Source organism: Pezoporus wallicus, unplaced genomic scaffold (genome assembly GCF_028554395.1).
Source record: "Pezoporus wallicus isolate ANWC-B61680 ecotype Strahan unplaced genomic scaffold, APGP_CSIRO_Pwel_v1 contig_7178, whole genome shotgun sequence".
Classification (NCBI taxonomy): domain Eukaryota; kingdom Metazoa; phylum Chordata; class Aves; order Psittaciformes; family Psittacidae; genus Pezoporus; species Pezoporus wallicus.
Window position 1 is genome coordinate 1,002,786 of NW_026636884.1, and position 17,779 is coordinate 1,020,564.

General features: G+C 36.3%; 1 protein-coding gene across 1 annotated transcript in view; it reads left to right on the plus strand.

Annotated features, from left to right (window-relative positions):
- LRBA (LPS responsive beige-like anchor protein) overlaps window positions 1-17,779 on the plus strand; it is a 400,308-nt gene that overhangs the window by 24,314 nt on the left and 358,215 nt on the right. Inside the window, exons 3-4 of the mRNA XM_057402038.1 lie at window positions 16,470-16,701; window positions 16,836-16,936. Of these exons, the coding sequence (XP_057258021.1) occupies window positions 16,470-16,701; window positions 16,836-16,936 (333 nt within the window). The remainder of the gene's footprint in view (window positions 1-16,469; window positions 16,702-16,835; window positions 16,937-17,779) is intronic.

A 17,779-nucleotide genomic window follows, 5' to 3' on the forward strand; every position in this document is an offset into this window, starting at 1 on the left:
CATATCACCCAAGGCTTCGTCCAACCTGGTCTTGAACACTGCCAGGGATCAGTTGGTTAGAATCTCATTGCCTATTGTAAAGCTAAAAAGCAAACATGAAAGTATGCAATCATGCTTTTAAAATTATTTTTTTAATTGTGTACTGATTTAAAAGGAGGATAAGAATTCTGTTGATGCTGCTCTTATTATTTAAACCCTTATTTTAAAGCCCCTGTGCAAGTAAGTGGATTCTTTGGGATGGAGGTGGGGTTAATTGTGTGTACATAACTGCTCAAAAATACTTACCTTGGGTGCCTAAATACTTCTAAAATTCTTTCTGTGTGAATGTGACAACATTCCTGTCATATTTGCAGTGACTGATTTTTAGAAGAGTTCTTAACTTGTGCCATATTTCCACTTCTAAGTATCTGAAACTTTGAGTTGTACTTGTGTATCATTCAATTTTATTGCATTTATTTTGGAAAATAAATCCATGTCCTGGAGAACTCACAGTTCTTTTTCTATTCGAAATCTGTTACCTGAAATGCCCATGAGATGGTGCTCATCAGTCTTGTTTTTGTGTAGCACCAGATCTGCTCGTAGTTCTGACTTACAATCAAGGATGCAGTGGTTAGCATTGACATCTTTCTAAAAGAAAGAAGAATGCAAAGCAACTGGCAAAATACATATTACTATACTATTTTGATGTATGCATAAAAACAGTCTTTAAATCCCTGCTTATTTTTGGGGAGATTGCTTTGATCCTAATTTACACAAATTAGAGATTACCACTTAATTTTTCTTTCTTAAAAATTAGTTTCTAAATAGCCAAAATGGAAAATAGGTTTTAGACATCTATAATTGTTTTTTTGCTGTTTTATTTGTTTTTCTCAAAGATCTATTAAAGTTTTCTATGCAGAAAACATTCTACTACTAATCTACACTAGTGTGTTCTGTTCTGTAATGTCTTTCTGTGGGAATTTCATTAGTTTGATTTGTTTATGTTTTCCCTTTGACTTATGCAGACTGTCTGTAACAAGCAACATGAAACAGTGGGCCTTGGGAGAAACATTAAACTCGTGTTAACTAAGGGAGAATGCTCTTTTCTTTGAGCTGGACTCACAGTGCTAGAAGCTCCAGTGCTGTTTTTCAAGACTGTACCATGTAATTTCAGATGCAAGATGGTGAGAAAAATATCAAGATGAAGAGACTAGAGTGTAATGTCTACTTTCTGAAGTAAGGTTATGGAAATACGTAGGGCAGGCTGCAACACGGTGGTGCCAAATGTGTTATTTTGCATTCTGTTTCAGACTGTTCTTACAGGTATTTTGAGAGTAGTAACCAGATGGCCTGGGGGAACTGGAGGCAGACCTGGAAGAGGACACTACTGACACAGATGAACTCCCAAGGAAAGAATTACCAATATAGATAGATGGGTATGAAAGCAAGAGTTGGTTGTGTGAAAACTGGAATGAAGCATCTGGCACTACTGTTTTGTGTTAATGTGTATGAATGAGTGGCATTTGAAGATAATATATTTAATGATGAAAAGAGGGGGTAAGAACCAATGATTTTCTAACCCTACTTCACACTGAGAGAACAAGCTTATGCAAAGGAGACTTCTGCTGTAAAAACATTTATGGAAAAGCTGAATGAAGCTAGGAGTAGGAAGTACCAATGTATGCAGAAGAGGAAAATGGGGAGATGTACAAACAGGAGGTAACTCTGCAGAAAAGTGGTCTTAGTTTCTCCTCTTCAGACTCCAGCATTGCTCGCTTGAAACCTTTTGTGTCCTGCAAGCTTTTCTTTCTGAGGAGGCTAGAGAATTTGCTTTCAGATTTAGTCTTCTCAGTGTTTCACTGAGCTGAAAGCCTGTATTTTTCATTCTGCTTGTTCTCCGTTAAATATAATTCCTTTTTCTTTATGTCTTCAGATTTATTGGTGTTTCTTCCTTCATTTCCTTGCATGTTTTCCTGTCTACCACTTCTTCAGTCTTGTATATCTTTATACTTCTAATTCTTCAAAAAAAAGGTACTTCATTATGGAAATACTCTAGCTTTTATTTGTAGCAAGCTGTGCCAGTTCTAGGTTGGGTAATTTCAAGTGGAGGAAAAAAATTCCTATGAAAGGAAATTAAGGACATTTCTTACTGACTTTTCATCCTGGAAAATTGAACTGAAAGATTTAGTTTTGGAATGTTTCATTTAATATGAAGTAATGCTACAGTGCTCCAGGGCACTGGAAGTTGCTGATTATGCAAGGAGTCAAGATAACTACAAAAGAAATCCTGGAAATTGTTGTGTTGGTATCGGGAAAAAATTAGGTGGAAGTGTGGCCAGTATGAGTGAGGAGAATGTGGGCCTACAACTCATATGATAAACCTACAAATTTTGAACCTAAACCACTTTTAAATCCTTAAAAATTATAAGAATTGTTTTTATTCCAAAAAGTATTTTAATGTCTTGGCCCAGAAAAACTCTTCTCCTGTCAGCTACTGGTATTTCTCAAAGAGTACAAATCTCATCTTGAGCAATTCCAAGAAAGCGCATTTTCAGAGAATCAAGTTTAAGTGCAGATCTCCAGGAACTGGTATTTTCATTCTCATAGAAGAGTGTAAAGAGAGCCAGAGGTTTTGCAAGAATAATTCTGAAAAGACACCAGTTGTATTTCTGAGAAAATGAATGCTTTACAGCTTGGAATACTACACAGCCTAGAATGCAGTGCTGTTTACACAGGATTGCTTATAGGGACATTTCCATACAAATGGAAGAAGACAGATAAATGTGAAATAAACAAGCAAAAAGTTTCCTGTATGTAAACTTGTGGGTCTGTAATCAGTAAACAGATTGTCTGAATAAATCACCATTTACTGAATTGATGATAGAAGTTTTAAATTTGTTAAGAATAAAACTTAAGACACACAGTCTTTTTTGTGGGAATGTAAATACCTAATTTTCATTTCCTGTTTATTGTACATTAGGATAACTGCTATACACTGAAATGATTGCTGAAATAGTGTAAAGCAAAACCCACACAGCTAAGAACTGCTTTTTCCTATGGTTTAAACATTGGAAGGAAATGATGCATATAATATGTTGTAGTTGAGCTGAAAGTAGGTTTTGGAATAATCAGTCCCATCCTGTTCACTAGTTGTGAAACAATGTTATCCTAGTTACAACAAATTATTATTCTTAATCGGCTGTTTAAAATTATAACCATATTAAAAGTAACCAGTAGTTGAAGGCAGTATCCTGAAATGTAGTTATTTTTACTACTGCTTGAAATGGCAGCTAACCAGCTAGTCCAGATACTGTGCTTGTACTCAGCTGTCAGCATTTATTGTTCCTTCTTTTGAGGAGGAGAGAAGGCATCTGGCCTATGTGTTTGATTTCAAGCCTGTTTGGTTTCTGGAGAGATCAAGTTAAGCAGGTGTCGAATAAGTGATTGGGGATCTTTCACTACCATTTAAGTAATATTTTTCATTAGTTTAAAATGTAAAAAACTCAAATGGCAGAATTTTCTGTTTAGAGTACAGAGGCAAGGAATCATATAGGTTGCAAAAGGCTTTTAAAATTGAGTCCAGCTTTTACCCTAGCACTTCCAAGTCCGCCACTAAACAATTCCGACATAGCTTTATGACATCACATTTAGCTAAGCAGCTCTGCCCATCCAGTTCACACCACAGTTTCCCAGTTCCTCCAGGAGAGCCACCTCCTACGTAGGCCGGTGTGCAGACTACTTATGCAACATGCCATATGCACAAAGTGGAGGTATATGATAGACCAAGCTCATTTTAACTGTCGACCAGAGCTGCAGCTGAAGTTAGAACTAAAAACACAAAAGCATTCTCAGTTTATACAATTGCAAACTATGTTGTAATTGATTTTATTAAAAAAAAAATTACTGTCAAAACCAGCAACTGTCAGGCATTCTTTAGAAAACATGGCAAAACCCCCTCCCACCCTCCTGTGACAGACTGCAGTTTAGACTGGAGGAAGGCAACAACTGTGAGGCAAAAAGGGTTCTGAATTACAGATTAAAGCATTTAACCAGTAAAGCCAGCATTTACCAAGGCTTGACTTTTTCAAAAAGAACAAATTCAACAGATTTGTCAAAAAATCTGATAAAATCACAGCACTAATGCAGTTATCCTTGTTTTGTCATCAAAATTATAATATCATGTATTTCAGCTCCTAAAGCAAAAAGTTTTTTTTCTGGAATTACTACACTCATAAGCATTTAGGAATTTAAGAATTTAGAAATATGCTTAAGCATCTTCCCCACACAAGTCTGTGAATTGAAACTAAATTATCCATGTATAATCATACACATAACCTGAAAAAGGCTACATCCACATAACGTAGGAGTATGTGAAATGGTGTTTGTTTCTTGAAATACTCTTTTATCTGTGAAAAGTGTGATTAACTGAACTATAAATCTTGCTTCAGTGAGACAGTGAAGAACATCTGCCACTCTGAAAAGCTACTCAACTTGAACACAAGGAAAATATCAATATCAAAGGAGAGCTTAATGTCATCAAAACAAAGAACAGTATCATCTTTTTAGCAAAATCTTCTGTTTTGTTCCATATCCAAATTATTTTCCCTGTTTTCTTTGGTGTTAACAGCCACTGCAGTTGTACATGATTTCCTTCAAATTCTAGAAGTAGTAAACCCCCACAATAATAAAACTATGTAACCATCTCCCTGTTTTCTTAAAATCTCTACCTCCTTTAAAAATTGTATTTACTTACTAACACAAGTTTCAAAGAAAACATATAACATCTATCATAGTCATGGATTCTGGGACTGCAAGGGTAACTACAGAATTTATAAACAGAAAATGCTTTGGAAATGATAGAGGACTTCAGTAGTTTTCATTTAAACAAGCAAATAGAAAAATATCTCCAGCTTGTAAGTTAGCCATTTTGATTTAAATTCTAAACATGGCGATTCAGTGAAACCTGTAGCAGAGGAGCTATTTAATTTTCTTCCCTTCTACTGGTACATTATGTCTAGAAATAAAGTTTTGCCAAGCGAATTCAACATTATGAAGAAGCACAGATGCATTCCTCAGTGTTTATCAAATCAAGCTCTTAGTAACAAAGTTTTCCGTGGCTTTCCATATGTAAATATTTACTTGGAAAGATATTTCCCAATACAACAACAGAAAAAATAATTACCACAAAAATAATGAAGAAGAAACAAGTTTCAAGACAGCAACCGATAACAGTATAAACTGTGGTCTCTCCGGTGTGAAGCCAGAGACTATCTCCATTGTATCACTGCAAACATTGGAATGTCTTTAAATTCATGAATACATGTGGAATACGTCAATACATTTTTTTTCTCCTTTAAGAGGAAAAAAAAGGGGTGGGTGTGGGGGGGGTGGGAACAGAGCAAAAGCCTTTAAAGTTTCCTTTTTCTTTCAATCAGTCTACTTAGTACCTTTTGTTCCAGTGTAACTTTGAAGAGCAAAGCCAAAGAAGCACCACTAAGAGGAACACTGGTGTGTACTATAGTCTTTTGCATAGCTCACCATACTTTTCCAAGTAGAAAGACAACTTTAAAGTAGTAGTTGCAACTTCATGAAATTAAATTAGCATTAAGGTTATACCAACTTTGTGTATACAAAATGCTTTAGTGTTTTGGGTTGGGTTTTTGTTTTTGGTCAAAGATTTACGGCACTGTTTCAAAACTTGAGTTGTTACTGTGTGTGCATTTTTGTGTAGGGCATATCCAAATCCACTACTTTGTTTTCCATGGAAATGGAAAAAACTAAAGTGGAAAAGAGTTATCATACAGGGTGATCAAGAGAACAAGTGGAATTTATTAGGAGAAAAGGGGGAACATTTTAAACAGGAGGGTATATTTGTAGGCATTAGTGATAACATATGCAATGCTAGTCGTCTTTGTCTTGTTTGTTTCTTTGTGTTTTGTTGGGGTTTTTGTTTTTCTTTTTTCCTCTCCTTTACTGTTGTTACTCAGAGACAGTTTCCATTCAGTCATTGCCTACATGCTGAGAAAAGGGAGAGAGAGAAATCAAGGCAGGGTAGAGCCTTGAAGTAATAGCAGGAGCTTCTGTACTAGGTGTGGAAAGACTCCAGCCAAACAGAAAACAGTGCTGTGGCGAATCGGAGGAGGGAGAAGCTTTAAAATGTTTTAGCAAACATAGGAACGTAAGCTGCTTGTAACAAACATTAAGTGGCAGAGTCACATTTCTGTCCTTGCTTTTGGTGTTGCTTAGTGGCGATTGAAAGAACTAAAGGAAAAATGGGCTAGTTGCTGAGGTTTTACTGATGTTCTCACTAAGGCACCCTTTCTTTCTGGTGTAGTTAGTAGGAATCATAAGTTTAGCAACAGCAGCCTTGGTGTTATAAAGCACAGGTGGATGGGCTACAGTTGTGACTGTAGTGCGTATGACTGCTGCCTTTGCTCTTGCCCTCATGAGCAGTATGATGTGCTAAACTTCTTGTGTGTTGACATGGCTTAGATCAAAAAGAGGAATTGAGCACCAGTGTGGTAGTGGGTCTTTGAGCTCAGTCATGTATAGCTGATTTGTTCTAAATCCTTTTGATGTACCACTTGAGTCTTGTGCTTTCTTTCTCCAAGATACTTATTTCAGTGCACTCAATACACTGACTTCTAGTAGTGTATGTTTTAAAAACTAAGCAATGTAGTGTCATAGAGGGGAGCAGGGGGTGGAATCTGAAGCAAAAGGAAAAAAAAAAAAAGAGAAGTCATTCCTTGGTAAGAGTAAACGAAGGGCTGCTATTCATTCATTCCAGTCACCCTTCTATCCAAGAACATCTGCATGGTTCTCCCATGTTGATCACAGCTCCAGAAAATTAAAAAATGACAGCATGTAAAGCTGAGTGTTACATTTCCTGTAGCATGTCATTTAGTGTTTCTTACATCCATACTCTTTACTGTCTCTGCTTTAGCTGTGGCAGCAATCTCTGCCAATTGTGAGAAGGCAAGTGCAGTGTTTTCCAGCTGTTCTGGATCGAGGCAGTGTCAGAAATGACAGAAACAGATGTGCTGGCTCTTGGGTTCTGTTGGAATTTGTAACACGGTGCCTTTAGTTGTGCTGAAATTCTCTGCAATTAATCTGCTGAGCTATGAAATGTGATGGCAGTTGAGCTGGCACATGTTTGCGTGTAGCATGTGCTACATGAGGGCTGCAACTTTCAGTAGGAGAGGAAATACTTAACATCACAGTTGCTGAATCTGATAAAACCTGACAGAGCTTTATAAGTAAACTGGTTACTCACTTGAGCTTGTATTCTTTCTTGATTTTTTGAGCTTCATTTTTTTCCTCTTGTGGGGATATTGTTTGCTGTTCTTACACAATTCCATGTTTGGTACATGTTCTGTTTTGTTCCTTTTCTGTGATTTCCTGTGTTCCTTTTGCCTTTCTGCCTTACTTGTAGTGTCTATCCCCAAGTCTGTACAAGCTGGCTAAACACTTTCAAACCCGTTTCCTAGAATAAATCGATAACCATATTTTACTTGTAGAATCCCATTGTTGTACAGTTTTTTTAATAATGTACTTTGCAAGTATTACAAAGTGGATATCCAATTTAGGTCAGAAATTATAAAGTTATACGAAGGGTTGTTTGGGTAATACTTGCAGGATGCAGACAGGTTCTGTAAAGAGCAGTGGCTTCCTTCCACACACCCCCCCCCCCCCCCAATCCACCGTAAACTCCCAGATATATTGCTTCTGTAGAAAAGTGTTGGGGTATATTGTCTGTTCTCTAGCATCTAGGGAAGCGATCTTCAAACCTTTTTGATTGCACCCCATTGCTAAAAAAACTTTGAGCAGGCACCCACAATGAATGTATAGCTATTAGGAATTATATGCATGTACTGCTGTATTAGCATATTATGTACATTATAAGTAAAAGCTAATTTTAATTTTGAACTTTTATTTAGTAATGATACAAAAAATATTTTCCACACCCCAGTGGATTGTCTTTTACACCTGCTGGGGTGCACGTACCTCACTTTGGATGTACTGAGAGACCTTTTGAGAATTATTTACATTTTATCTAGTTCTCATAGGTTAAGAGGCTGCAGTTTTCAGAAGGTCAAATATAAGATATTGTTGTGCATTTGTAACGCATTGTGGGTATATATATATTTAGAAGTACTCCTGTTCAATATATGTAGTATATATAACAACTATGTGGGTTTTGTGCTTCTTTTATAACTGGAAGGGGTTTACTACACCTGTGATTTCCTTACCGAATTGAAATTCAATAACTGAGTCATTAGTAAAACAAATGATTGAAGGAAGCATCTTAAAATGCTTTCTTACCGTATTGTTATTGCCGTCTTTGCACACTGCTTTAATTGAAGGAAAACAGTTATCTTTGGCAATCTTTTACATTTAGGTTATTAAAACAAGGCTATCTGCTAGTTTTTTAGATGCTGCATACTAAGCAGGTTAGAAAAAGTAATTTAATGATGAGAAAGCTGGGCAGATTGTTTCAGGTGTTTTTTTTAGCTGTATCCCAATGTATTATTAGACTTGAAGTTTGTTTTTTTGCTAGTCATTGCAAGAGAAGACTCTTCTCTGGTGATGGGAGTCAGTCCACTCATTTTAACCTACCTGTTTAACTTCTGTGCAGGTGCTGATTTTTAATTATATGTGAAGTTAGTTATATTTGCTCAGGCATGGTGCCAGTGTTGTATAGTTGGGTTTCTTTTTCCCTGATTTGCCTAAGGCTAGAATAAATTTGTTTCTGCCTGTATCATGCAGTGTGAATGTCTTCACTGGTGGAGGTAGGCACAAGTAGGGCATTCTCTGTAGAGTCATTCTGACTTTATGGTTTGTTACCTGTTCTGGACTTGTTGATACATAAGATATTAGAAGTGTTATCTTTTGGGCTACTACATTGAGGGGAATGATTAAGATAGGGCAGGATGCACAGTTGTGCTGCTTGGTGGCTGAGGTATGGTTAGTCTGTTTCTCTCAGCGTACAGCAGATCGTTTGCTGATGGGTGATTTTGTCTGATTGACAAAAAGTTGTCCTTGGTAAAGTTACATGTGTCTGGGTCCTGAAAAGAAGTCTGGTTTTAATGTTCTTGTAAATTCAAATAAAAACGTTAGATAACTTTAAGAAGTGTAGCTAGGGGAGGGAAGTGCTGGCATAATGAAGGGACAGTATGGTATGGTGCTTTGCTATGTGTGTTTCATGTATTTGAGTTTAAATTCAGAGTAATGTAACTCGACCTGACTTTCTGCTGGATGTCAGAAGATGACAGATTTCTGATTTTTAAAATGTCAAAACCATAAATCATTAGTTTGCTAAGATTGCACTAGCAAGCTATTAAGGAACATGGCAGTATTTACTGTAGATAAATGCAAATTTAAAAAGGTTCTGTGTATCATGGTTTAAATGATTTATTTGCCTTCAATGCGCATACAAATCTGATGTGATACAAAGATGTAGGATGTTTCATTTCCTGTATGGAGATACAAATTTGCATATTATTAAACCCTCTCCTGGAGTCGTATCTTTCTTGTATGTCTTAAATGGTGTCACAGGTTAAAGTACACTGAAAAAAGTTAATTGAACCAAAAGCACAATTTAATGCTATTAATACGGATACTGGAAACATACAAATTTCAGCTGGATTTCTATAGAGTCTCTATCTGTGTTAATATCTAGTGAGATGTATAGTATAAGCCGAACTCGGAAAGCAGCCAGGTTTTGTAAATAGGTCCATTGCCATTCTTTGGAGTGTAACAAAATTTTGTCTGGAAATTGTTCTACATGGAGAAAAATCAACTTGGTGGTCGTTTGTTTCCTCAAGGATTTGAAATAAAAGCTTATAGTCACATGATATCCTCAGGAGCAAAGGGCCTCTCTGCTCAGTGTGGTGCTGTGGACAAAAATGGTAGAAAATCAGCTTTATATTGTCTCCTGTTTTCTTCTTTGACCTTGTCCAATGGCTTGCAGGTTCGCTGGGTCCATGTCCGAGTGTGTTTTCAGTACTTGTGTTTTGTGGCATGTTCTTTGCAATCCATTTTACATTAGCTGTCCCACCTGTTAATGGGTCAGTAAAGAATGGGAGGAGGGTAAAATTCCTAATATGGGACTTGTCCATATCTTTCATTTTGGAAGCTGTTCTTGAATTTCCAGAAGGGAAGACAGAAGCACTGCGTGCAGGGGTATGAAGTAACTGTTTTGAGTGCAGTATTTATTTTTAATATGAGCTGTTTGTACTGAGATGATTTTTTTAACGAATTCCGAACTGGTAAAATAAATGTAGGTTTTTTTTATCTTTTAAAATTTGCTTTTGTAGGATAAAATTTAACATTTTGCTTAAAAGTGGGATTGTTCCATGTATAAGATAGGGATTGAATTTCATTGCTTGGTACATACTTTTAAACAAAATCTCTAAAAGCTTCTAAAATTAAGCCAAAAAACGTGTGAAGTTTGAAATTCATGGTGTTGCTCCCCATGTTTAAAAACATTGTGTAGAGCTGATTTTTCCTTGCATTGCTCTGCTTGCACTGGGGCTTCAGATGCGTACTCTGAAGTGACTTAATTGTGTTACTGAATTAATTTGACATAAAAATGCTCTCAAGCAGAGTAAAAATACTAGATTATTAGCTATAGGAAATACAGCATCATTGATTACTGCATAGTTACCTTTCAAAACTGTTCTCCTTCCCCCTCTCCTCTGTCTGGGGAAAAGATCATGAGGATGCATCAGATGTAGTGTACTTACCGGGACAAGAATTTTGCTTTAAGTTGTACATAGACATAGCTCAGTACCTTTTAAAAGAAAAGTTTTAATGAACTGTTTTATGGCTCAGATTAACTGCCTAGGAGATATTTGCTATTTTTCCCCTGTGTAAATAGGGTAAATTGTGTGCCTTCTGTAGCTAGCAATTGTGAAATTGAAGAAACTCGGGTTTTGTGTAAACCTATTCTTAATTGTAAACTTTTCTGCTAATTTGAAATCTTACCCAGTCTTACTTCCTGGAGATACAGCTTTCTTCTTCCTTGTGACAGAGCATGAGGTATAAACTAGTGATATAAAGCTGTCTTGGGGAGGAAGAGAATTATATTGTGATGAGACACTGTATTAAAAACGTGTAGTGCTAGGCTAACAGTTTCAAGTACAACATTAGGTGGCAGTAGTAGACTCTTAACACCTTGTGGGTGCTTGTTAAATTTACTTTCAGGCAGTTTTCCAAGCTAGAGACAGATTTTGAGAAATTTTATTTTAATACAGAACATTTATGTTACATTACTATGAAGGGAAACAGTAGGAATGATTTTTCCTGAATGACCCGTCTTTGATCATAGTTAATAACAGTATTGGACAGAGTCATATGAAAGCATCGAGGTTAAAGTGGGTGCATTGTTGTTGTGCAGTGCCAGTATTGATATACCTGGTTTAAAATGGTCCATTCTTATTTCCTGGTAAATGAAGGTGTTGGCTTTGTTAGGAGCTTGGTAACAGGAGAGAGAGCAGCTAATTTAAAAGAAAATGTAATGTGGTTTTCTGCTCAAGAAGTACCTGTTTGCTCTTTGTCTGATAAGTTTTGCTTTCTGGTGTTGGTTTTGGTTTTGCTTGTTTTTTTTTTAACATGGAGGAAAGCAAGGCCAGAGTTGGAGCAAGATTAAAGATGATGCTTATCAAATAGGCTGGAGTAGCATCTTCCCTTCTGCGAAAAGTGTCACTTCCATATTCATTGTCTCAAGTTACTTTAAACTTTGAGGTAAGGTAGCAAATGATTTAAATTGTCTGCATGTTGCTGGAAGGCAATGACCTTGCCTTTCATGAGTGGGTCTTCCCACAGTTCTTTGTGATTTGTCTAATTTTTATGTTGCTTTATGGTTGATGTAGTGGCAATATATTGAAGAAAAAAGATTGACATCCAGGCATTTTCTTTCTCTTTCCTTCCTATCTATAACCTCTCTGGGCCTGAACCCTGTTTGTCATGATTTCACTGACTTCACATTCATGCTAATGTCATTAATTGATCTACTTCTCCAAACTTTCAGCAGGCTTTCCTACCAAATCTCTTCGTAGGATTCATGTTTTAATATGGTCTCACCTCCATGTATTATGTTAGTGATGGAAAAGTGAGAAGTGAGGGGCAGAGAATGAATTGCTGCAAATTAGTATGTACAAGTTATTCTTCCTCAATTTTTTTCTCTTCTGGTCTATAGAGGCCTCTCCAAATCAGGACCATCTTTTTATCACACCCAGGATGTGTATCATGGCATTGACTTTTACTGTTTCCTGTTTGTCTTCAGGGGATTTGGATGCTTGGGATTACTCATAATCCTATGAGATCCTTGTCCTAAAGAGATTTTTAGTACTTATACTTTCCAAATCTTTGGCATGGGAAGTATTTGGTATTTTTGATGATCAATACATTTGTTTTGAGTTTCTGAATACGTGAAGGGGATATGGAGTCTGGAATGTGAATATTCTGTTGTTACTCAAAAGTATAATGGCTAAAATGAATCCATCGTTTTTGTGTCTGTTTTGTCCAGAAGCTGCATGCAGATTCTGTCGTTGAGGGATGAAACACATGAGGGTTTTTTGTTTGTTTTGTTTTTAACCTCAGGTTGATTGACATGATGTGAAATTGCATAGAAGAACAGGGCCATTCTGGACAACATAACTATTTTGTGAACAGATATAAAATGTAGGGTGTTTATCAAACCTTTAATTGTTGAAATAACATCTTGTTTAGCTTAGCACATTTTTCTTGATGTTTACCTTGCATAAGTACCTTACTGTTATGAATAGAAGATTTTGGGCAGTTACCAGCTTTGTACGCATGGTTTTGCAGGTTCTTGTTAAGCATAAACTTAAAATTTTCCCTGAGATATGCCTAGCCTACTTGACTGCACTTTATTCTTCCTGGGATAGGCATTTTCTACTGGATAGTCATTGTACGTTCTCATTATTTTGGACATATTAAACAATTCTGAGATTACAAAATCAGCATCTTAAGCAAAGAGAGGTCACATTTTGCTTAGTTAATAGTTCTTTCATCCTGGCTTTAGTGAACAAATCAAGTACATTTGTCTTGATGTGTAGGTTGTATGACAAATTTGGCTTTTCCACGAGAAATGCTGGTTGTGGTCTTGGAAATACTTTTGCCTCCATTTTCTTACTAGTTTTTGCAATATTTGTATCTGCCATTGGGAGAAATGATTTTAGGTTCATAATGTAGATAATGATCTTTTAGGAAAGTAGAGCTTGAATGTGTTTATTCTAAGCTATTTTCTGCATACTGTAGTTTGGTAGTTGTACACTCAAAGAGTGACTCTTTTATATCTTAGGTCACTTCCATTTTATGTTAGATGAAAAACTCATTGTGAAGAGAGGTTTCATGTGTTTAAATTGGCTTTTTATTTCTAAGTGATGTAGTGCTATTTTGTACTTAAAATTATTGCTGTTATATTGACTTCTCATTAGTTTGGTCCTCCAAGGGACGAAAAACCCCCCATACTCTGTGTGTAGTAGAAAATTGCTGTATTCTCCCTGTTGTCAATCAGCTAAATGTAGAAACATTTTACAAAAAAGCTTGAGCTATTGGTTTAGTTTATATTTATATTTAGTTTATATTTTTTCAAAGGTAAATATAACTGGCAAAATGTAAAATTTGTGAGGCTGTATTTGAATACTTTGAATACTGCCCTTTACAACCATTCCTGTAATCTTATACTTAATTCTATATGCCGAAGAAAGAAAACGTTATGCCACCCTGTAGGTTGCTATAAAGATTGTTTATGCAGCTCAGCATAGGACTTAAAATACGTTGAACTGGAGAATTTTGAAAAATGGACTGTGCGACACAGGAGACCAAATCATGCTAAAGTGCAAGGAAAGACTATACATCAGTTCAAAGGCTACATTATTCAAAAAAATACAACCATAAAAAAGGTAATAAGATTACATTCTCGCACTTCATGGCTAGTAAGGTGCATTAAGCTGCTCAGATATTCATAACTTACTGTGACATTTGGGAAGATTACATTTTGCTGTGCACAGCCATTACTGCAGCTCAGATAATAACTAGCCAATGCATGGACCTGGATTATGATCCCTGTCATTGGAAACAAATTTGTGTTTTGAAGGTTGATCAGTTTCAAATCACCATTAGAAAGGGTTAATATGACATACTGTGGGGTGTGTATGTGCTTATGTGCATCTAATGGGTATGCATACATATAGTACATCAACTGCACTGTGCCTTTGGTGTATTGCTTTCTCTGTCAGTCTTTTGTCCTCACTTCCCTTAAAGGAAATGTTAAAATGGTAATTATTTTTACCGTAGCATATTATTTCTAGAATGTACTTGCTGAAATGCTTATGTTTGCAGATTAGATGGGATACCTAATTTGACAGCTTCCTGGATGAGTGGTTACTGATAGTAGTGTATCTAGCCAAAAATGAAAGATTGGTAGTGTAGACTATAGGGTGAAGGTAAGGTCACCTCTAGTTGCTGTATATGGTTTTGGTGTGATAATTGATGGTTCGCTGATAGTTAAAACCAAATGCATAAAGAGTTGAATTTCTTGTTAAGAATTAGCAGGTGGTTTGTGGCTAGAATGTAAACTTCATCTATTCTGTCCATACACAGAATGCAGTGTTTTCTTTGTTTCTTACCTAGATGGTGAGAAAGAGAGTGGCTTCTTTTGAGCCATTGGGGAATACCTCAGTGCTGTAGAGTATGATAAATTCAATGTGAAATGAAGTGTAACGTTGCTCATGTATTTTATATTTTCAAATGTTTTGTTCAATTTGGTTTTTTTTAATGGGTGTACATATTAGTTTGCATTTGTTTTGCGATAATTATGTGTTAATTTATTCTGCTCTGTGTTCTTCCTTGAATTGTACCTTACAGAGGTTTCTTGTGGTAGGCCTCTGCTCCATCTTTTGGAATGGGAAAACTGAGGCTTGGAGAATGATAAGGACTTGATAGATCTGTTTGAGTTGACAGCATGAGTTGATATAGGGAAGCTAGGAATATAATTCAAGTCTCACCATTCAGTTCCTACCGTTTCCCTAGATATTAAGGAAGCATCTCACAGTAAATTGCATAATTTTCATGACCAAGAGAGGAGAAAATGGAAAAGTGTAAATTACTGAAATTGTAGCCGTGAGACATTGTCTATTCTGTCATAAACACAGTAACTTTCTCTGCTTCTTGCTGTGTTTGGCATTACTGATTTATGCCCAGAAGACCAAAGATTGCTTCTTCAAAGTGACAAGATTTAGACACTTGAGGAAAATGTATGGTAATTTTAGTAGTTAATGAAGAGTATATATTCTCTTCTGTTGGCTAAGTTTATCCTCAAATCTTGACCAGCTGAGAGAAGCTGTTGGAGCTAGTACGGAAGCAAGCTAGCGTATGTATTTTGGGGCAGTTGCAACATGGTATGACTTCAGCAAGTCACAGTATTGAAGCTGTTAATGGTGAAAGCCTGTGAAAGGAACACCATGTGGGACAAAAATATATTTTTTTAGATAAACTTGTAGAAGTGAGAATAATCTGAAATACTTTGGATCATGAGTCCATTTTGATCATTTGGGTCAATGCTATCTGAATTCATATTTGTATGATGGTATATACTAAGTATTTTGGCAAGCATGGCACGTTTTTAGGTTGTTACATTTCTGAAGTCCAAGAGAAGATTAAAAAGTGGAGGGGAGGAATAGGGGTGGAGTTAAGTGATTACAGTTCATCTTTCTTTCAACTGGAATTTCTGAGTACACTAATTTCCTTCCCCTTCTCACCTCCTTGGTGTGTGTATATGTTGTTAGTTACTCACTGTGTGCTTAGACAAAAGCCTGCACCTAGGAGACCTGAAATGTCACAGGATTAAAGTGCCTTAGCCAAAGCATAGTCAAAGGCTTCCAGTGGTGCTGCTGTTTCACGTTCGTGCAAATACGGCCAGCCTTTGCTTCCTTTTAGTACCTGTGACTACTAATGAAACTGGCAGTTAATACTTAACCAGCTTTATTCAGTATCTCAGGAATGACTCTTAAGTGTTTAGAAGTGGCAATATTTCTGATGTGCATCAGCTCCTTTTGGGTAGAATTGTCCTCTTATTAAGCACATGTGAAGGAAAGCTTTTAGGGCCACTCAGGCCATTTAAGGTAGCTGACTTGGCTCTTTCACTGGTTTCAGAACACTCGCTTGGTGTCTTCACTTTACAGCTGTGTGGGGCAGCTCAGGACACCAGTACCTTGAATCATCCAAATGTTGTTCTGTACCAATGGCCTGATAGTAGGTGAGACCTTAGGAACACCTTTGTTGAAGTTACTCAACAGAACTTGAAACAGAGGAAGAACAAAAATTGATATATGGATATTGGCCTCATTGTGTTTCTTTAATGTATTTGATAGCTTTTTTCTTGCAGATTGAATAACTTTAAACATGGAATGCTACTTTGATACAATTGTTTTAAGGTTGTTCTTTAATCTTCTGTCTGAAAGCTTGTTGGGGGCCAGTTTGACTTGGAAATGAACTTCATCATCCAAGAAAGAGAGGCCATCACCTGCATGGTAGACTTGCTGGACAAGTGTGACATCACCTGCCAGGCTGAGGTGTGGAGCATGTTCACAGCAATCTTGAAGAAAAGTATACGCAATCTACAAGCATGCACAGAAGTGGGGCTTGTTGAACAAGTGCTCAAGAGGATTGATAGAGCTGACAACATGATTGCAGGTACAGTTTCACTCAGTGTATGACTCAAACTGAATTTCTTTATGTAGAATGTCATGGAAAAATTTAATAAATGATAGAAATTTGACATTGCATTCTATTAAGCAATTATAGTGCTGTTTCTTTTTCCTTTTCAGATCTCTTAGTGGACATGCTGGGTGTGTTGGCTAGCTATAACTTGACAGTTCGAGAGCTAAAGTTATTCTTCAGCAAGCTTCAAGGACAAAAAGGGAGATGGGTAAAAGAAACAAAAAAGTTTCAGTTTTGTGTTATTGTTGCTTATATTTTTCCTGTTGTTCACAATTTAAAAGTCTGTTTGATAACCTTTATAATGAACAAATTGTAAACATACCAAGAAATACAGGATGCTTTCTGGTATTACAGCAGTGAATCTTTTTACTTGCAAGCAATTAAAATACAGAGTAGAATAGTGATGAAATTAAATTTCCTCCTGGATCTGTGGATAGGTTGATCTTTTTGAACACCTGGGAATAATACGGTGACTCTAAGCAAGTGTTTTATACACATGTTTTTATTTTTGTAATTCCAGTTGTGAAATTGAAGGAAAAAGGATTATTTGTTTTTTTAACTGCAAAAGAGAGAAATCTATAAAAAATGTCTACATAGGCAGTTCAGTGTGCTCCTATTTTCACATTGTTCTTCTTTACGTGAATATTGGATATATTTATCTGATTAGGGAGATGAGAATTTATGGTAGAAACTGAAATGAAGGAAATAAGCTCCAGCTGAAAAATTCCATCATGTGTGTAGTAGAAGGAAGGAGAGGGTCTCATTTTATTGTTGAGAGCCACCTTCCCTGAAGTAAAAATGTGTGTGTTGTAAAGGCCACCAGATAAAGTTTTCTTTAACATAAACTTTTTTTTTTTTTTTGCTGAAATTGGGAACTGTTGCACCAGTCACTTTACCTGCTTTGAATTTTAAAGTATCTCTGAATGCGCTATCTAGTGTAGAGTGTCTCTGCCTACTTCAGATAATTAAAAAAGTCAATATAAAAGCCAGTAGGCACAAATAATAAAGCAAATTTTAAAAGACCTTTTGATAATCCAGATAACTTTGGAAA